This window comes from Panthera pardus, unplaced genomic scaffold (genome assembly GCF_024362965.1).
Source record: "Panthera pardus isolate Hobbes unplaced genomic scaffold, ASM2436296v1 HiC_scaffold_15, whole genome shotgun sequence".
Taxonomy (NCBI): domain Eukaryota; kingdom Metazoa; phylum Chordata; class Mammalia; order Carnivora; family Felidae; genus Panthera; species Panthera pardus.
This window is the reverse complement of record NW_026526710.1, coordinates 70,488,762-70,509,274: the sequence shown is the minus strand read 5'-3', so window position 1 is coordinate 70,509,274 and position 20,513 is coordinate 70,488,762. Positions and strand designations below refer to the sequence as shown.

At 51.8% G+C, this 20,513-nt stretch overlaps 1 protein-coding gene and 1 long non-coding RNA gene across 4 annotated transcripts in view; one reads left to right on the top strand and one right to left on the bottom strand.

Annotated features, from left to right (window-relative positions):
- The window catches only part of ONECUT2 (one cut homeobox 2), a 57,994-nt gene extending 47,122 nt beyond the window's left edge, over nucleotides 1-10,872 (bottom strand). The window contains exons 1-2 of one of the 2 annotated variants that reach the window (XM_053902765.1): nucleotides 9,262-10,872; nucleotides 801-947 (exon numbers count right to left, since the gene is read on the bottom strand). In XM_053902765.1, coding sequence (XP_053758740.1) covers nucleotides 820-947; nucleotides 9,262-10,489 — 1,356 coding nt within the window. In that variant the 5' untranslated portion in view covers nucleotides 10,490-10,872 and the 3' untranslated portion in view covers nucleotides 801-819. The remainder of the gene's footprint in view (nucleotides 1-800; nucleotides 948-9,261) is intronic. The other variant, XM_019463803.2, reaches the window with a different exon arrangement.
- Nucleotides 10,873-18,603: 7,731 nt separating this feature from the next.
- LOC109275679 (uncharacterized) overlaps nucleotides 18,604-20,513 on the top strand; it is a 249,988-nt gene continuing 248,078 nt past the window's right edge. For both annotated transcript variants that reach the window (XR_002084309.1, XR_002084311.1), the window contains exon 1: nucleotides 18,604-18,788. This is a non-coding gene — a long non-coding RNA (uncharacterized LOC109275679). The remainder of the gene's footprint in view (nucleotides 18,789-20,513) is intronic.

Here is a 20,513-nt window from a genome sequence, read left to right as displayed (position 1 = left end):
CACACACGATTGGGCTGGGGTTAATGGCACTTTGCAGGGAGCTCCAATTGAGTAAACAAAAAATGCCTTGCCCTGTTCTAATGGAGCACATTATTATGAGGCCTAAGCCTTCATCCAGGCCCCTGCAGCTGCTCTGCAGGTCAGTGCTACCAATAAAGCAATTAGCCAATGAGAAAACTCTTCTTCCCTGAGGGGGACTCTGAGGGCTTGTTGCAGTTGCTGTGCTTTGCTTTGGGTTTTTAAACAGGCAATCCGAGTTGATCTGAGCCTCTTACATCAGACTCCACGATGAGGACAGTGAAATTGTGTGTTTGCTGAGTGTGATATTTTAAGGGACTGGTCCCTTGCTCAACACAGCCCGGAGAGCTCACTGCTTCCTGTTCAATTAACCTGAACCATAGCTGAACTCTGCCCTTTGAACTCACTCAGCAGATAAATACATTAGCTCACCTAAGGAATCATTAATATTTTTCAATCACAGAAAACAAACATGAATGTCTGAACACAACCCAAAAGCTAGCCAATTAGGAATAATGCATGTACCATGTTGAAAATAAAATCAGACATGGATTATTTACAGAACAAAAAAGGGTCAAGGAAGAAATGAAATGGATTGTACCAACAGTTCTGGAAACAAAGGGGACTTTCATTTTCATATCTGCAAACATGAGGGATACTGATCAATAGTTAGCAACTCCTATTCCATCTATACTGCTCTGTAAAAAAAAAAAAAAAAGAAAGAAAGAAAGAAAGAGAAAGAAAAAGAAAAAAAAAGAAAGAAAAAAGAAAAAAAGTTTTACCTTATTATCAGTCTGTTTTCTACCCACTTCTATCAGAACACAAAACTCCAAGCGCTCTTTCTTCTGAAGTGACTTCAGTGTCCACGCTCAAATACATAGTCCAAAATATTGCATTTCTGGGGACAGTTCTATTGTATTCCTGATTTGCTATAAATGAAGCAAAATAATTTTTATGGAAGTATTAACTGCTTTTAAGTATGAGCTTGAATGAACCCAGCTAGTGGCTTGATTGAAATAATTTTACAGTAGAAAATGATGTTCTTGAAACACTGCTACTCTAGCATATAAACAGATTTTCTTTTGTGGAAGAGAGAGAGAGAGAGAGAGAGATGCTAAGTGCATCTATTTTGTTCTTAACCCTGCGTGTCATCTTAGAAGAATGAGAAAAACATCTCCAACCGAGTCATTACACATTTCAGTTTGGTTCAATTTCACTTCCCACAATTCTGCCTCCTGACCCCTCCCCTCCTACCCTCCTTTTCATTTTTGTTTGGTTTGGAGTGTGGGCTTAATGCCCAGCTATCCTAGATGAGAACACTTAAAGGAATATCACAAGCGCGAAGGGTAAATCTATTGAACGAGGGTCTTTAACTATGTGGTTTCCTTAAAGGGAAAGGTTGGATCAATAGGATCAATATGAAAGGTTTCCCTGGCCCTGCATAAAAGGGTAAGGGCTTCTCTTTTCACTGGTTTAACTTTACTCTCTGACAAATGCAAATCAATGGATCTGTGTTTACAACAGATTCCCTAACAGACTCAACTTGGGTAAAGCCCAGAGCCTCGCCCGGAGGGTGGGGAGTCCAGGATCGCTCCGGGAGGATGCTCTAGGGTAGGGCTTCATGCTCAAGGCCCTGTGGGTGGAGTAGGGAGTGGGCTGGCAATAGCTACCAATCGCAGTTAAAGAAGGGGGCTGGCTGCCCACTGAGATCCTGCTGCTGCTGCTGCTGCTGCCGCTGCCGCCTGTGGAACATCGAATAGGGTCCTCCAAGGATGTCTCAGCCCAAAGATTCCCAGGACCTGGTGAGCCAGTCAACCCTGGTTCCTGCTATATATAAATGTGGGAGGCTGACTACACAGAGGCAGCTGGCATGAAATATCTAAAATTGGAGCAGCCCTTTCTTAGGTGGTAACTGGCTCTCTTAGCAATGGCAAGGCAAACCACTACAACTGTGGGTTCTTTCCCCCTTAATTTTACCTTTCCCTTTAAAAGTGTGATGCTTTCCAGAGATTACATGACTTCAAGTCAATACCAGTTACAGAGAAATTATTTTTCTTCCTGCAGGAGAAAGTATATGTATATTTGATTACATGAGCCAAAGTCCAATGCTGATTAAATTACGTTGGAGGTGTGCTTCCAACCCAAACAAAGTCTGCTTTCTGCAGAAGAGTAATGGATCTTCAAATGGCAACAGAGGCATCAGGGTGGAATGCAGTGCCTCCCTTCCCTCCGGGGCAATTTGCGTGGGGACAGTTTTTCATAAAGAATGCACACAAGTTCTAGGAATCCTGCTTCCCAAGTAAGACGATCTCTATATGCATGTCGACAGCCTGCCTCTGTGCCTTGCCCATCCTGCACCTTGTCTGGCACCAGATGGGCTGATACAGAAACCTATGCACACTTTTCAGTTGTTGCCTTGAGTGAGACTTGGAAAACAAAAAGCCTTTCCCAAAAGCACGGCAGTGGGGTAGGGAAACAGAGTGGGTGGTGAGGGGTGCTGATGGGCTTCTGGCCTATCTTGAGCAGGCTCTGCACCTGATAGCATAAATGACCCCAGTAGGCTTCTTCATAATGTTCTCTTTGTCCACCAAGAAACGTGTCCCCTGGAGGAAATGACTTTCCCCAGGTGGGGGGGGGGGGGGGGCAGAGCACCTCTGAGATGGTCAGGGGCGAGGACAATCCAGAGAGTCCACAGATAAAGTTTAAGGCCCAGGGTGTCTCAATACTCACCCTTTTCCTCAGGGTCCTTCATCCAGGCAATTATTTCTATTTATTCCCTTCTCATTTCCCTTCCTTTGGCAAGAACCCAGAAATGAAATCTCTCTGCTTTTCCTTTGAGGTTTTCCTTCCTCCAGGGATTCCCCTTCATGCTACCACTCTCCCTGAAGACAGTTTCTGCCAACACCAGCCACCAGCCACCAGCTGTAGTGTGGTGGGGTCCAGTACTTTCTTCCTTCAACCTCTTTCCTCTGATATTCCTTTAGAAACAGATTCTAAAGGCCAGAAAACCAAGAAGTGACCTGACAATAAGGTCTCAGATTGAAGATGAAAGCAAAACAGGCTCTCCTTCCCTCAGGGTTCAGACCCCTGGTACCGCTGGGCAGATGTGGCTCTAGAAGGAGGTAAAGCATTTTTCCTCTTGGAGACAAAATCTGAGGCAATCAGTTTCCCCTCTGCCCTACCCTCACCATTCACCAGAATCCCTGCCCTATTCTTGGGATTCTAAGATGGGTATGGAGGAGAGTCTAAGCCTGCTCACCCCTCCCAGAACCTAGGAGCTCTTCACGTGGGGCCTCTGGGGAGGGGGGCAGTTGTCTTCCCGACCTGAAGGATGCCGCTCAGGTATTCTTGTTTTCTGTATATGACCGTGTGACCCACGTTAATGTGTTTTTTGGGGCGGGGGGCTGGTAAGATATATCCTGACTAGGAATCAAGGTGCTATACCAAAGCTCCCTTCTTTAAGGAAGTCCACTGGTGAGAAGGGGAACCCCGTCTCTGGGAATGACAGAAAGAAATACCAGTTCACCCTCTGGCACCCCTCAAAGCAGAACAATGAAAGATTTTTCTTCTTCTCTCTCCTTCTTCCTTTCCCCCATTTCATTCTTGGCAAAGGAAGGAAAACACTCCTTTCCTTCCAGATTGAGACCTCCTCTTGAAAGAAAAACTTAGCTTTCACCGGTTGGAGGATTGAGAATTTCAAAAAGCCGGAACAATTTAATTCCTATTGCACCCCTCCATTACCATCCAAGCTCTTTCACCCTGAATTTCAGTAAAATTCACCTTAGTGTTCCTTCTGGAATAAGCCACCATTTGGCAAGGGGAGCAGTGTGGCACAGCGTGGACATCTTCCAGGGGGGAAGGAAGGAAGAAAGAACTCAAAAGTTCTTTCTTTTTCAGTCACTGCAGGTGCCTCAGGGAAAACCTCTGACCCGCGTCTCAGAGCACAAGTTCTCTCCAGCTGGTGGGAAGGGGTGGGGTAGGGCTCCCCAGTCTGATTTTCTTACCTTCCTGCCCCAGCCGGTATAGGAGCTAAGGTTCTTCCCCGGTTGACCTAATTAGCCCAAGGCAGACCGTTCTGAGGGATGAAGCCCAAGCCTTTGTCACCGGGGCCGCATTTGAATGCCCAACTAATGCATCAGTGTAGAACGTCTGCGAGTAAGAACACTTTAGTGCGAATGTTCCCTTCTAATGAAAACAAGGAAGGGTGCGAAGGGATCCGAGGATCGGGAAGCTGCGCATTTAACAGGGAGCTTTAGAGACGTTTCCAAGTTGGGCTTGGTCGTCTCCGCATATCGAGAGGGAGGTCGAATTTCCTGGGTGGGTTTAGATGGAAGAAAGAAGTTGCGCCGGACAGTGTTTGATCCGCCGGGGGCCGCTACGGTCCCCCGAGAACGAGAGAGCTGGGAGGGCTTCGGCGGCGCGTCCGGTGCAGTTCCTTCGCGGACTCAGCCACCTACAGAGCCCTCCGTAGAGAGCTCAGAACGCGGTGTGCGCGCGCGGGGGGACCACGGGGATGGCTAGCAGCTCTGCGACTGGAGAAAGCCTTGGGAAAGGGCAAGCTGGGGCCGCCCGGTGGAGAAGCCGCAGCCCGACCCGTGGGTCCGCCGGGAGCCCGGAAAGCGGCGCGGCGGGAGCGCCGGGGAGACGGGGCGCTGGGGAGCGGGGGCGCTGGCGAGCGCTCTGCTGGGAAGAGCGCGCCGTCGGGCTTACTGGAAACGCGCCGGATCAGGTTCCAGATCAATGAGATCTGGGTCCACACGTTTACGTTATTGTTGCCAGCATTAATGCTCTTTTAATCTTCTAAACATTATCAGCATCGATCTCCCTCCATATACACATTTGTTTGAGAAAGTGACATAACCACACGGTGGAAAGCCTGGAATAAAAATAAATGCACAGCCGCTCGCGTCGAGGGCGCCTGGCGGCCTGGGCTACTTCTCTCGCTCGGCTTCACTACCCTCCCTCGAGTCCTGCCTTTTCCTCCCGCTCCCGCTCCCCCTAACGCGTGTTAGAAAGGTGTTCTTCAGGCACCCGGGACTTGACCACACAAGAACAGTTGCTTTTCAATTATTAATCCGACGAGCCAGCAGGCGAAAACATCTTGTGTTCCGTATGGACGGACGGGGATTGCGCTCGGTCTCTAGAGCTCGGATCCGAACTGCGGGGAGAAATGGGCTGACCTGGGCCGGGAGTCGCACTAGCCGGAGGGAACTGGGGTGTGAGGCTCTTAAAATGAGGTCCCCACCTCTCCGCTTAGAACATGCCGGTCGGCCAGCATTGCCCAAGACTTCCCCGCGCCAAAGGAGACACGCATGCCCGTGGTGCTCCTGGCAAAAGCCGCTGGGGACTGTCCCGGCCATGCTCTGCCGCTGCAGGCGTCAGGTGGCCCAGACGATGCGATAGCAGGTTGGTGAAAGGCATTGGCCGTTAGAACACAGTTGCTTCTACAGTGGCCGCTGGGAGTTGCTGTCTGAAGAAGGCCTTATGTCTGTCAGCCACCGGGAACTGTGGCAGGTTCCTAGCAGGCCGCCTTGCAAGGTGCAAACCTTAGTGCTCAGAGGCTCTGCTCTGTCTTCAGGGCGTTGGAGGAGACCACTCGCCTGCCAGGAAAGCCTCGATTTTCCTCTGAGAGGCGCCCGTCCAGTTCTTGCCTGGGTTTTTTCAGTCCCTCCTTTTTCATGTTTGTGTTTGGTTCAGAGGCTTCTTGGGCTCAAAGCCAGGGAATCTTTGGGTTCAAATCCGCGGGATTTTGTCCTTGCTGCATCTTGCTGGGGTAACGCAAACTGCCTTTCAGGAGCCTGCCTCTGGAACCACTGCCAACGAGGCCCAAGTGGGTGCGATTACAACCACTTGCTGCCTTGGCCACCCTTTCCCAACGAAACCGTTTACTTGGAGTCTGTTTCTCTGAAACGTAGTGCTGGGGCAATTTGAGTTTCCCTGATGTCTTCTCCCTTACCTTTGAAATGCCACCCTCGGGTGTGGATACACCCAAGTAAGTTGGCAAGGAGGAGATAGACCTGTGGGAGGCAGGTACGTGTGGAGGGAGGACCTGCTTCTGTTGTGCTGGGTTTGCTTCACCTAAAGGTGAGATCTGCAGGAGCTGGTCCGAATCAGACACCTTAATTTTGAGGTCCCTCAAATCCCTGTATGCTTGGGCCTCTGGCAAGACCCAAAGGGGTCAAAAATGAGAAAATGAAAGGGAAACTAAAAGGAGATTATGGGAGAGAAATGGGGCCTAGTTCTGGTGAGCTGGGGTGGGGGTGGGGAGGCAGGAGCCAGCTCTCCCAGGCTCTGGCCTGGCAGTGAGCCTCAGCAGCCCTGTGGAGCCACTGGGCTTGTTTAACCCCAGAGCTGAACCGTGTGGGCCCTCAGCGGCATCCCTGCGGGGATTCCGATCGATATTCCTGGCGAGAAGGCCTCTGCTTTTCTTCTCCATTTGCTCCTGTCCCCTAGCGCTCCTGAGCACATAATACCTACTTACCAGTCCTAGCTTCTGCGTCGGTGTCTGAAGAGACTGATCTACTGACCCCAAACTGAAAAGCCTCCTATGTAATAATAACCACTCAACACACTTGTAGTTGCTGATCAAATGGCCAGATAAAAAGGCTAAAGCTCTTGTCCCTTTTCAACTCGGGGTAATAAAACAGACACACATTTGAATGCTTGAGCAAAGCGGGGTCCTCAGCAGGATTTCCCACTCGCCGAAGGAGGCTTTCAGTCTCCTGTGCAGGTGGCTTCAGGGCTCCTTCTCAGGAAAGCCTCCACGCTTCCGGAGTCCAGCCTCCGAGGAGTATGCCCGCACCGTGATTTTCCTAGGGTAGGTGGTGGACTGGAGACCCCCAGGCACGCCACACTCTCTCTCACCCCAGCAATGCTTGAGCCACTGGAAAAGCTGAGGAGGGCTAACAGATAAAGGATTACTTGCCCCATCACTTTCAGACATACGTGGGCATAAGGCACATGGTTTCTTTCTTTCTCCTTTTCTTTCCTTTTTCTTTCTTTTCTTTTCTTTCTTTCTTTCTTTCTTTCTTTCTTTCTTTCTTTCTTCTTTCTAAAAGCTCTGTCCTTTGCTGGACAGGCGTGAGGGGGCGGCAGCGCTCTGAGATGGTCTGGAATTGAATAGATGTCATCCTGCCTTTAACTGTATCCTCCACTCCAGCTGCCACGTTCCTTCTGGTCGCCTGTGCCCAGGAAGCCAGCCTATGCTAGACATTACCTGAGAGGGGCTAGGGGGGTGTTTTCGGGCCTAAGACAAAGGGGCACCACACAGTTCAGAAGTGTCAGTAAGCCTCCAGTATATTTCTCACCGCTGCTCTCTATTCATTGCTCAATCTTTCCCAGGAACCAAGAGCAAATAGGAGAAAATTGTAGGAGAGAATGAAGAGTAAGCTAAAAGAGAAAGATCAGTAAACCCACACAAAAGTATTAGGAGTCCATCGATTTAGGGAAGCTTTTGGGGGGATAGCTAGTTTTTTTGTTTGCTTCTTGTTGTTGTTTTTTTACCTTTTCAAATCAGTACTGTGGGGCGATTACTGCTTGAAGATCAGAATCCTCCAGCAGCCGGCAAAGGCGGAGGCGGTCAGAGTGGAAACGCCCCCTCCCAAGCCTGGGTGAACACGCCCCCGGCCCCATCCGGCGTCGGTAGAGTGCACCCCATAAGTCAGGCTCAGTGGTGCGGGGAAAGCCCCAGGGAGCGGGAGAGGAAGCCTGAGCTTGCGGCTCCGGAAGCGCGTTGTATGTAGCTGGCTCCGAACCGTGCTGGCCGCACGCAACGCACAAGCCACCTCCCGCACCCATGTAAATCACTGCCACTACGATTTGTCCCCTTTGGTAGCCCACCGATCTGGAGAGATGGGCCCAGTGCAAGAGAAACTGCCCATCCGGACTTGCAGTAGGGTACCCTGTGTCCTCCCCAGTGGGGCGCGGTGAACCTCTGCCTCTCTGGGACGGCGGCTAGGTCCTGGGGGGAGGGGGGCAGCGCAACTGCCACGCGCACCGCGCTGGGTCTGTGCGCACAAAAGCGCGCAACTCTGTGCCAGTCGCAGCCACTGCTGCGTCCTTCTCTCTCGCTCCCGCCGCCTACACAGGAGGTATCCTTGCTCCTAGAACAATAGAGGGCTGTACCTCGCGGCTCGGCCGCTAGAGGAGGCACAAAGAACCAAGCCCGCACCAGAACAATGTAACCAGCGCGTCGACCCGTCCCCTCCCGCGGGCCGCCAGCCCTCCCCGCAGCCGCGCTACAGCGCACAATCAGCGTCCGCTTAATGCAAAGGCGGAGCCTGTAGCCGGTGGCCAAGATGCATTAACTAACCTGCATCTTAATTTTTCAGCACCTCTCTTCAGGAGCGCCTAGCTTCTCTCCAAGCCAAGCCAAACCTTGGCAAATCCCAGCAAAAGCTGGGAGCCGGGCAAGATTGGCCCGCGAGTTCGTCAGGGAGCTCTGCATTCTTGTTTTTTCTCCCAAATCCTGGTAGAGGCGAATGTGTTAGTCCCACCCTTCGTCCTTCCACCCTCCCCTTTCTGTAGGCAGAGACGTGGGAACTGGCCGAAGCCGGCTCTTTCGGTCACAAACTCCCCACGCCAACCCCAAGGCCCGAGCTGCGCTTGGGAAGCGCTGTTGTAACCTAGCCACCCGTTCCCCAGCGGTCAAGATTGTGACTCCTGCTAATAACTAAAGAAGTTTTCCTGCTATGACGGGTAGGAGGAGAACGCAGACTTTTTTTCCATTCTGAAGAGCAAAACCCCTCAACTGCCTCCAAATAGGGGGACCAGGCAGCCTGGAAAACTGAAATGTATTGTCTCAAGAGTTCAAGTGCACAGGGCTTTGAAAAAGGCCAATCCTCAGTCTCTGTGAGTCTTGTAAAGAGAAGGCTCCTAGTGAACACTGCATACCCCCCGTCCCTTGTCCCACAACTAGAGAAGGTCAGAAATGGAGGGTAAAATTGGCACATTCAGGGGAGGGTGAATGACACGTGGTGGTGGGGGGGGGGGGGTCGGTCAATGAAAGCTGGAAGACAGGAGGGGGGGGGGGAGAGAAGTAAGAAAATGCACAAGAAAAAGAACAGAAATGGAAGAAGGGAGGAGAAAGAGGAAATGACAGTAGAAGAAAGAAATTCGAGAGAAAATAGGAAGTGCGTAGTGAAGAGGGGGAAAGAACCGAGACTAGGCGCGCTGACTTGGGGCCACAAGAACCCCGGAGCCCTCTCCACAGCAGCCTGGCTCCAGGAGACCCTCTGTGCTTACCTGCCAGGCGTAAGGCGGACATACGCTGGAACTCGGGCTCCTGCAGCCACTTCCACATCCTGCGAAAGGTCTCCCTGCCAGATTTGAGTTTACTCCACGGTTTTGGGTTCCGGAGCAGGTCGGAGAGAGTCCCCTGAGACCGGCACAGCACCCTCTGCGCGAAGATCGCTTGTGGGATGCTGTAGCGCTTCAGCTCGGCGGTGATGCGCTGGGCCACCTCTTTGGTGTTGATCTCCTCCAGCTGACCCGATGTGGCAACCTGCGAGCCAGACGAGGACGAGGGTGGCCGCTCGCGGCTGGGCGCCAGCACCGGCCCGTGGGACTGAGCATGGCCGGGGTGGTGCAGGCCGTTGAGGTGCGACATCATGGCCGCAGGCGGGGTGCCCAGGCCGCGGGACAGGTGCTGCTCACCGCGGGTCAGCATGGCAGTGTGGTGCGCGTCGAAGTTGGGGCTGAGCATTTTGTCGTGGCCCGGCGGCCCGTAGTTGGGCAGGCTCTGCTGCGCGTTGTGGAGGCCGCCCAGCCCGTTGCCCAGCGGCGTGGCGGCCAGCGGGGACAGGCTCTGGCTCATGCCGGGCATCTCCTTGTAGGGGCTGTAGAGGTTGTTCATGGCCGGGAGCCCGCGCTCGTCGCGCATGAGGGTGAAGCTGCCGCTGACGTTGCCCGACAGGCGCTGGTGGTGGTGGTGGTGGTGGTGGTGCGGGTGGTGGTGCGGGTGCGGGTGGTGGAACTTGTCCGACACGGTGGAGATGGGCGGCAGCGGCTGGAGCGGCGTCAGCGTGGTGTAGGTGTTGCTCATGCCCATGCCGGGCGGGGACGAGTCGCAAGACATGCTCATGGCGTGATGGAGCGGGATGGAGAGCTCGGGCCGGTAGTCGCCGCCGTCCAGGATCGAGGCCATGCTAGTGACCATGGCCGAGCGCGATGCCGCCGCCGCTGCCGCTGCCGCCGTGCCCAGCTCCTGGTGCGCCGTTGGCGGCGGCGGCGGGCCCCGCAGCGAGCCAGCAGCGCCGCGGCCCGCGTGGTGGGGGCTGGGGCTGGCCAGCAGCTCCTGCTCATGGCTCGGGCCCCCGCCGCCGCCCCCGCCGCCCCCGCCACCGCCCCCGCCGCTGCCGCCGCCGGCCGGCCCGTGCAAAGTGCCCAGACTTTCCATTGTCAGCTCCGGGTTCATGGCGCAGCCTTCTAGGTCTTTGGTGAGGCATCGATAGGCGGTGTAGGCAGCCTTCATTCAGTCCATCGGGGCCCGGGGGCGGCGGGGGCGGCGGGGGCGGCCGGCGGGCTGGCAAGGCGCGCGTGGCGGAGCTCGGTCGCGGGAGCGGAGGGAGGGCGCGGGAGTGCGTGAGTGTGTGGAGGGGGAGCGTGCGTGCGGGTGTGCGCCCCGGGCTGCGGGCGGGCAGGCGGGCGCGCCCGGGGTGGGGGCGGGGTGGGGGCGGACGGGGCGTGCGTGCGGGAAGGGGGAGGGGGCGGGGAGGGAGGGAGGGATCACCGGGCCCCACCGCTCGGGCCGGCGCGCTGCCTCGCCATGTCCGAGCCCGCTCCGGCGCCGACGTCTTCTGTTTGGGTGAGCGGGAGCTGTCCAGAAGGGCTCTGCCGCTCGCCGGGGCAGCCAACCTAGCCTCTCGGACCCGGGGCGGGGCCGCGCCCGATGGGCGCGGCGAACAGCCACTCCAAGTACGCGGCTGCCCTGGGGGGCGGGCCTCCCGACTGCGGCTGCCAATGGCTGAGGAGGGGGCGGGGCTGTGCTTTTCAGGTTTGGCTGACGGCTCTGTGCCTTTTTTCCTCCTTTGCCACTAGAATCGAACGTCAAGGAGAGGGAGGGAGGGGAAGAGGGGGTAGTGGGGAGAGAGAGGCGAGAGTGCGAGCGAGGGAGAGAAATTATGCTAAAGATGCTTCGCTGTGTCCCTCTTGAGCAGCTGCGATCTGGAGAAAAGGGCATTGCTTTAGTTCTCCTTGCCTCACCCCAAAGCTTTTCTGGAGGCTAGAAAGCCAGAACGTACTGGCTTAAAAACAAACCCAAGTCTCCCAGCAAGCCACTTCCTCAAGCGTCTCTAGCTGGGGGGCAGTAGTTTAGGCTTTCAAAATGCAGGCGCTTAAGTATTCTAATGCTGGGTAGATTCCCGAGACCGGGGCGTGCATAATCTGCTGGGCTAAAGGAACCCCAGCGCCCTCGCCGCCTAGGAGCTGCGGTCAGCTTCGCAAGCCCACAGGCGGCGCGGGCCACCGTAATCCAAGCAAAGTTAACACAATAACATCATTTAATTACCCGGCGAGCCCATAAATCTCCCAGTTATGAGGCTTCAGAAGGGCCCTGTTAGATTGCAAAACAAAACTAGAACTCTAGGAGCTGAGGTTTCAAGGTGACCAAATGCTCCCCCCATTAGCGACTTGGAAAGAAGTGGGGGGGGGGGCGGTGTGGCAAGATTGTTGCCGATGCCTATAGTGAGCAAACTCCTGGGAGCAGGGAGTACGTAAACCTTGCGGGACGACACCCGCAGATTTTTTTCCTAACGCGCGCGCGCGGGCGCGCGCGCGGGCGGACACACACACACACACACACACACACACACACACACACACACGCTTCTCTCGAATCCCTAGAAAGGAACACCTCAGGTTACGGCTGTGGGTAGATGACACGGACTCTCGCCCGATATCTGTGTATCCAAAACTTGTTTCTGAAAAGACAAGAATCCTGGCGAGTTTTAAAACGCTCGAAAGCCGCAGCTTTCAAAAGTGCACCTTCGTCTATCCAGAATTTCCGTTGTTTGGTAATCCTGGGTCGGGGACTGGAAGTGGAGCTGCGGAGAAAGGAGGTGGAGATTTCTGAGGCCTGGGTGGGGGTGGAGGGGTGGCTGAAGACAGGGAGCTACCCAGCATTGAAACCCTTAAAAGTAACAGATTCTTTTAAGGCAGGTTGCGCTCTGTTTGCCTCCGAAGATTCAAGCTAGCTGAGGTTGCGCAGATGTTGCCTTTGTTTAAAGAGACAGTAATTAAGGACAGGGTGGACATAAGTTTGAGAAGCGTGACCTATTTTCTTTTGATCAGCTGTCAAAAGAAGAGCAGGGGGTCTCCTTAAGACAGCCCCCTCCAACCACTTCCAGCTGTTAGAGAAAACTTGATAAGAAAACAAGGACACAGCCTGAGATACTGCATGTGTCTTCCTGGTACTAGAGAAAGGTTTGATTCATTTGGAAAATAGTTCTTAGTCTTGGTGACCTTTTGCGGCTGCCCTCCTTTCCCTTCTAGCTACAGAGCAAAAAAAAAAAAAAAAAAAAAAAAAAATCCACCCCCTCCCACACCATCCTGTCACATGAATGTACAGTGACGTTATTCATAGATCAACTTTATTGAGGTCTGTCCAATACCTTGCCCATCATTCTTTCAAGTAGCTTCTGCTCTGTGATATCAAAGCCTGGGTAAGAAAGTGGACGGTCCTCTACTTTGCTAGACATACTTTTCTAGCTGCTCACATCTTGAATGTCACGAATTTAGACAGGTAAAAATAACTGCTTTTTTTTTCTTTCTCTGTCTTTCCTCTCCCCCTCAACCTTCTCTTACTGTCTCTCTTTTCACTCCCCAAATGGCAGCTGGACATTTGGGATTATTTGCAACAGTTAATGTTTGAAAACTTACCGAGTTGAACAAAAGTTCACAAGAGTGCAACCTCTTGTTGGTCTAGGAGTGCTCAGAGACTGAAATAGGGCAAGAGAGAAGCAAGGCTGGGGCAAGAGTCTGTCTGATGGGACCCAAAGCTGAACATAGCCTTCCCTGCCCCGGCTCCAAGCTCAAGGAGTGGCCAATGACCCCGAGCTGGGACCCTGAGTAGGCACTGCCTCCATACAGAAACCTGAATATGTAGATTTCCATTAAAATAATTTTTCAAAATGATAAACTCATTTACCAGGCTACCAAGATAAATCTGCTCCTGGGAATTGCATTTTGGTGTGCCTGGGAGCAGTCACGTGCTGGAGAGTTGAAAGGTGAGTTGCATATTCTCGCTGCCTTGTTCCCTGCCTCTCTCCCTCCTCCCTCTCTCCCACCATCCCTCCCCCTTCCCTCGATCAATATTGGCGATCTCAGGGAAATCATGAAATCGTATTGGCTTCTTTGTGTATAATTTCATTGGGCTAGATTAAAGCAGATTTTTCATGTTGTTTTTCTTAATGATGGTTTGAGGTTTTGTATTTCAACCTAAAACCCATTTAAAAGGAAAATTAATGTGCATGTTTAGTCAGCATCTTAATTTTTACTAAATTAGTCTTGCATGCCCTTTCCCATTCTTTCTAAAAAGGAAAAAAATTTATTTTCTACCCGAAGATAATTTTAAGAATATCAGTTTTAATAAGATTTTCAAGTGTGTTTCAAAATATCTTTGATGTTTCTTTCTCAAATAAAAGGAAGAGTTGCTTTCTGACTGTCCCTTGTTTAGCACCCGTACTCTAACCTTCAGAAGTTGTGTAACTCAGAATTTTTTTTTAATTTGAAGTTACGCTCCTTTTCCCTCCTCTCCTCAGCATTTGATTCACAAATAGACTGCAGAAATATGGTAACAGGAGTGCTAGTTCGTGACTATTAAAACGTGGACGGTTGTACCAGCCATTATATCAGGATTAGGATATCCGTTTCTTAACATATCACATCCGCAGGTCCAATTTTCTTCAAAATCAGACACTTCAATGAGTAAGAAGAAGTCTGTAAATAAAATGCAGCTTTGACAACAAATGTAAGCTAGTGCGTTATAAAAGAAAAAAACTTTAGTTAACAATTATGGGAATAGACTGGAAATTTTTAGTGTCAGAGCTTTTCATGTGTGTTTTCACATTAAAAAAATTTTTTTTAGGCTCTGAGAGGGAGAGAAAGGTGAACATTCAATTAAAAGAGACCCTATAAATTATTCACCAAAAAAACCCACATTAAAATAAACAGACTACAAGTAAACCCAATCTGGATAAGGGGCCCAACGGCTTTGTTTTTACTAAAAACAGTAACCACAGCCCAAATCCCAAGAAGAGGGGGGGGCTGTTTATTTCTACCCAAATGTTCAAAATGCTGAGGAAGGTTTTGTGTTGGGCAGAACACATTTGTGCTGCAACTAGGTTTATCAGAGCAATACAAAAAGACATAATGGTGGGTTGATTTGGACTATTTTATTTTTGTCCTTCCCCAAACCATCTGGCGTGTGAGTGTAGGGGTATTGATCAGGATCTGTGAGCTGCAGACCCCATGCCAATCCATAGCGTTTCTGGCAATCAGTGTCGCCCATGAATTGCAGCTGTCTGTGCAGCTCCCGAAAAGAAATCTTCAGAAAAGTCCCCCCCTTATCAAACACTTCATCCGTTCAGGGGTAAGTCAATATCATTTCTTTGTCATTCCGTGGGCGAGGATTATGCAGGAGAAAGTTTTTGTTGTCCGTGGTAGCTGCTGCTGAGCCTTTTTTTTTTTTTTTTTTTTTTTAAAGGAAGGAGAGCAATTTTCTAGCCATTGAATGGTAATGGTTTTCCAGAAAGGCCTCAAGCGTTTGTATGAATCGTACAACAAATGCTGTCTCAATATTGTGGGAGAATTTTAAGAGGAGGGGGGAAATTCTTATGTTGCTATACACAAATAATAATGTGATAATAGAGGGTTCCTTTTAACGACGGAGAAATTTCTCCTCCCCGCCCCCCCCCTTTTCTTCCGGAGCCTATAGTGATGAAGACACCGCAAGTCTCTGTGATTACACTTGCAGATGGACGGTGGGTGCTTGTGGCGGAAAAAGGAGCCTTCGGAATTGTGGCTCTGTTTGATATCTCCATTAGCTTCAATTTTATTCTGCCCGAAAGCGCAGGCTGGTTGAGCACAGGGAGAAAAAAACTAAAACCGAAGCCCAGCACCACTAACTCCCTTCTGCCTCTCAGCTCAGAAATTCTCTGAAACTCTGCAGATTCCAGTTAAATCTAGGAAAGGTGTTTGTTTGTTTGTTTGTTTGTTTGTTTTTTCCCCCCTAGTGTTTTAGGTGGTGAGGCAAAACGGGTCTTTTTTCTTGAACTCTCGTCTCCCCTGCGTCGATCTGGTTAAAAATGGAAAAGCCAGTTTACTTGTAAGCTGCCAGGGACGGCCCTTAACTTTTTGGTCGACACTGCGCCGGGGTGGAGGAGCACTTGGAGTGTGTTAGTGTTCTTCCCACACTCGGCTGGCCTCTTAGGAAAAGAAAAATGAAGCCACAAGAGTTCTGGCAGCTGGGGGAGCGTTCTCTCGGGGCCCCCAGAGCAGTGCCTGGATTCGAGGGTGGGGAGCGTGGCTGCGGGGCCAATCCAGCGCGGTGGCTGGGCTGGGGCAAAAGCCACCACAGCCTCAGTAGTCGGGCGCGGGGAGTGGGCGGGCTTGGGGGCGGGGGGAAGGAAGAGGAGACCCCCCCTAGCCGGAAGAAAGTTAGCACCTGCTCCCGGGGCTGCGGGTCTGGAAGAGCAGCGATAGCCAGAATCCCGAACTCCGCAGGTCTAAGTTGCTAGAGCGTCCACCTGCCTAGTTTTAAAGAAAGACTGGGACTGGGTCTGCAGACCTTGATCGTTCCCCCTCCATTCCCACAGATAGGAGATTGTTGGAGTTTTGTGCTCTCAAGGACACACACACACACACACACACACACACACACGCACACACACACATTTCCGTCTTCCCTTCTTGCCCTCTCCCGGTTTCCCGACCCCTCGCGGGAGGAGTTTGGGCGGAAGTAAGAGCCTGGGCCTCTGAGACGGACAGAAGGTGACTGTCGCCGTAGTTGAGTGCTGGGATTGCCCAGGATATTTTTCTTCCCCCGAACTCGGGGCCCACCATACAACCTTCTCTGGGGCCACCCTTCGGTTCTGTTTTCGCGGCTGCTCCCAGTGCAGAAGCTGGTGGGAGATAAAAATTAACGGTTGGGGAAAATGAAATTCCAAAAAGTGAAGGGGAATTTGAGGATTGGAAACTGCAGAGATCAGAAGGCTTCTTCTTCTTCTTCTTCTTCTTTTTTTTTTTTTCTGGGGGAATACTGGGGAAGCGAGGAGCCTGGAGCACGGCTCTCACAGGAACACAGCTTCCTCTACAAGAACGTTGCGCTTGTATAAAGCAACTTGTTAGCCTGAGAACGAAGATGAGTTTTATGCTCACCGGCCTTCCTTCCATACCTGTCCTATGATTTCTCTCCCCCAAAGCCCTGTAGCGTCGGTTTTGAGCTGTGTGAATCCGCAGTCGCGTTTTCTTTTAACAGTGGGTTTCCAACAGTACAATTCGTGTATGCTTAAAATAAAGTTTTTCTCTCCTCCAGTTGTCACCCCACAAAAGAGAAACTGGCGTGAGGTCCTTTTGTTCAGGCCAAGTTGTGCGTGAAATCTTTTTGTTGTCCTTTCAAAGGGAAGGCAAAAGTTGCAGTTGATGGTAAAAAGGACAAATTTAACTCTCTGGAAGTGGAGCTGTTTTCAAGTTGCCCTGAGACACTAAACACGGGCATCGCTTTTTATTTATTATCTTCTTAAGACGATCATTTATTTGCTCTGGACAGAACCACTTTTGATTGAGGATTCAATATTGTTTAGGCATTAATACAAATACCTAGCACTTCCTCTCTCTAGGAAAATAGGAGAGTTTAAAAATTTTTGTGTAATTTCAATTGTCTCGGCTACCATGTAATCAGAAAAAGGGCACAGAGTACTGAAAAATCAAGAGTTAGCCAGCTTTTAAACTTGAGAAATATTATTTCCGATTTCTAAAGATAATCTATTTGAAAACTAACAAAACCAATCGAGGGGTTTAAAATATTCATGCGAGTCAGGCTATCTCTTTTAAAAGAAATCACATGGTATATATTTTTTAGTTTCCGTGCATATTAGCTCGGAAAGTAATTAAATGACCGAGTGAGTCTGAGCTGATCTTTCAAGGTAACACGATCAGAAGTAATAGAGCACAGTCAGATTATTTCAGGAGCGTTTTATTTTGGAAAATCGCTTCGATGCTACTTTTTAGGAATTTTGAATTGTTTCGCTTCCAAACGTGTAAGAAAAAGCAACTCTGGCCGACCACAGGGTTCAGACGAGGCTGTTTAGTTACTGTGGGGGCCGTGGGGGCTCGAGGAGCGGGACACGGTCCCCGCGGGCCATTCGGACCCGCGCCGGGGGCCGGGCCTGGCCAGGCACAGGTGGTTTGGCCGCTTCTGGAGAGCTCGGGCTCCAAGGGCGTCCGGCTGCCCCGGCTGCGAGAGAGATGCGGCGACGCCCCTGACTCGGGAGACCTGTTGGCCGCGGCGAAGCGGTGCTCGCGCCGGCCGCTCCGGCGGCGCCGAGGCGGGCGTCGAGGCTGCGGGCGCGGGGTGGCGGCGCGGGAGGCTGCGAGCGGCTCCCCAGGCTGGCCGTGCCCTCGTGCGGGCTCCGCCCGCCCTCGCCAGCCCCCGCGGAGCCGGGCGGCCTCGGGCCGGAGGCGAGCCGCTTCTCGGGGAGGGGGCTGCGCGGCCCCGCGGCTCGGGAGGCGGAGGGAGCCGGCCAGGATTGATGTCTAAATCAATGCCGTTTCTAGGCGCTTCTCTCTGCTCCTCTCCATCTTCCTCAAAGGCAAATCGCCTCCCGAGGGTGATTTCCTCTCCCTTCGCAAAGTCAGCGTGAGGAGAGTGGAAAGCGCAGCCCCACGCGAGGCACTGCGGGCCAGGACGCTCTGGGATGAGCCCCCAAACGGAGCTCCGCGGCGGAGCGCCCCGCTTGTCCCCCGGCCACCCCCCGCTTACTCCCCACGCCGGGATATTCCTTCCTCGCACGGAGCCGCTCTCCCAGCCGCGGCACGGGGCGAGGCCTGTCCCCTGGTTGCCCTCCCGGCTCCCGACTGGGCCCCCAGTTTGTTGGGATCTGGTAGGGGAGACCCCTAGTCCCCGACGCCAAACCCGGCTCTGCTCAAAGCAGGCCTGGCTGCTTCTGATTTAATTATTCGCTGATGAATTAGACAGCTGCAATTGTCGTAAAAAATCAGCGGTCACTATTGATTCCTGGAGCCAGCGGGAGCGGGGAGGCCGCGGGGGTGCAGAGAAGGGAGGGGAGTGGGCCCGGCCCACGGGGGCCCTCGAGCGGGTGCCCTGGCCTGACCCCCCGGCCCCGGCCCGGGTCGCGCACGCGGCAGGGTCGGGCCACCGGGACTCGGGCTCCTCTCCTCGAGCTAGGCCCGGCGGGGGGAGGGGGGGCGCGGGCTCGGGGTGGGGGCTGCGCTCGCCCCTTTGGGAGGAGACCTTTGGGAGGCGAAGACGCAGGGCGGGAGGTGGCGAGATGCTCCCCCGGGGTCAACCGGGCCGCCCCCAGCAGGCGCCCCAGGCCTGGCGCCCGCGTTCTGGAGGCGGAAGGGCGGACCGCGGGCGCTTCCGGTCCCCGCTCTCGGGGCGCGGGTTTTGTAGGACCGCCGCCCGCTCCAGGCCCGGCCCCGCGAGGCGCACCGGCTCGCAGGGCCGCCGCGGGACGACGGGCGCGGGACGCCGGCTCTGAGCACAGGCCGTCCTCCTCGTGGGCAGGGCGCGCCGCACGCGGTCCGTAATGGTGAGTTCCCGCCGCCGGAGCAACAAGTCTGGGTGTCCTCGAGGCGGGACCCAGGAGCCCCGAGGGCAGTGCGTGCGCCTTGCTTCTCCTTCGCTCAGGATCGGGGCCAGGAATGTCGTCCTGAGGAGGAATATCTGTGCGTTCTCAGAGCAAGGAGCGGACGCGGTTGTGTGGACCGTACATGCTGAAGGAGCCATTATGGTTCTATTGACACGAAAATGTAGAGGGACTTGATACATCCAAGTAGTGTAGGAAAAGCTCCCCCCCTCCCCCGAATCTATATCAGAAAAGCACTGGAAGCCAGGGGGTAGTCTTTCGGTGTGTAGATTTTGGGTTCTCCTCTTGGGTCGTCTTTACATCACAGTTTGAAATGACCACATTTTGTAGGAATCACAGATTATACAGGAAATGCATAGGCCACGTGGAGCTGAAATAATGAGAGTTTCACAGTCCTCATTCCCGATGTTTCATTTTCCTCTTGGTCTCTTCTTAAAACTACTTTTAAGTGCTTACTACCTACTTTTCTTGGCGAAAGGTGTTCTTCAGACTTTATCCGGAAAGGAGTTGTGCTCAGGCTCCCTGGAGATCAGATATAGAGTCAAAACTACATTGCCTGCTTCAAAATCCATGGGGCTGAGTATAGGTCACTGAACACAAAATGGCCTTTCCTCTCTTGCTTACTGAGATGGTTTAATGGATTTTGTAATGGTATCAGACTGGAGAAACCTGGTCTCCGGGCTTTGTGTCCACATAAACCAAACACAACGCACTGTGTTAAATTCTTTGCCTTATCAATGTAAATCTGTAACAAGGGAGTGGAATTTCTTAGGGCAATTCTGAAACGTCATGTTTTGATACACATGTTTCAAACATGGTTCCTGAGTCTAAATGTGAAAAGTCCTCAGAATTTTCCATTTAGTTGATTCTGGGCTTGAAAGATTTCTGAAAATCCTTTGACTAGTATTCTACATACATGTGCTACAAAACTAGGATATTTAATTTTCAGTTTTTAGTATTAGTCCTTCCCCTCCCCTTTTAAATCAGGGGGTTTTGTGTGGAAGGAGTGAGTTATGGTTGATTTCAGCTTTCAGGGGAGTAGAGGAGGGGTGAATGGAAACATTTTAAAGAATTCACAAACCAAGTAAGGTTAAATAGCCTTATCTGATTAAAGCAAAGATTTTTTTTGTGTTATAAGGGGACCTAGTTTTTGTCTTTGCAGGCACCGCTCCTTCAAAGTCCCTGAACTTTTCCACCCACTGTGTGCCCCGTGAATGTCAGCTCATATCTGAAGTTTCAGTTGCCTTTTTTTTACACCTGTTTTTTGATGCTGTTTGCAAATCTAACTTATTTTGAATAAAATTATTTCACAGTTTTTATTTTTTCGTGCTCGTACTTAGTTTTTCTCCCTAGCTCTTATTTTAAAATTCTCTTTCAAAGACTTTTACTTCATCAAATTACTTATTACTTAAATGGCATTACTCATAGTGGTAATCGACACCATGAGGTATCATGGCCGACTTTGGTAAATGACGTCTAGTCCTAGTTTAGTTAAAATAATAATTTTTTTGTACTTGACTCTTGCTTCAAGAAGAATTTACTTTTGTTAAATATCGCAATTTAAATATTGGAGCATAAGTGGGGTAGCAACCAGATGCAATAATCAGAATATAGGCGAGTTCTTGAAAATTCTAAGTGTTATACAGAAAATTATGATGATGGTTAATT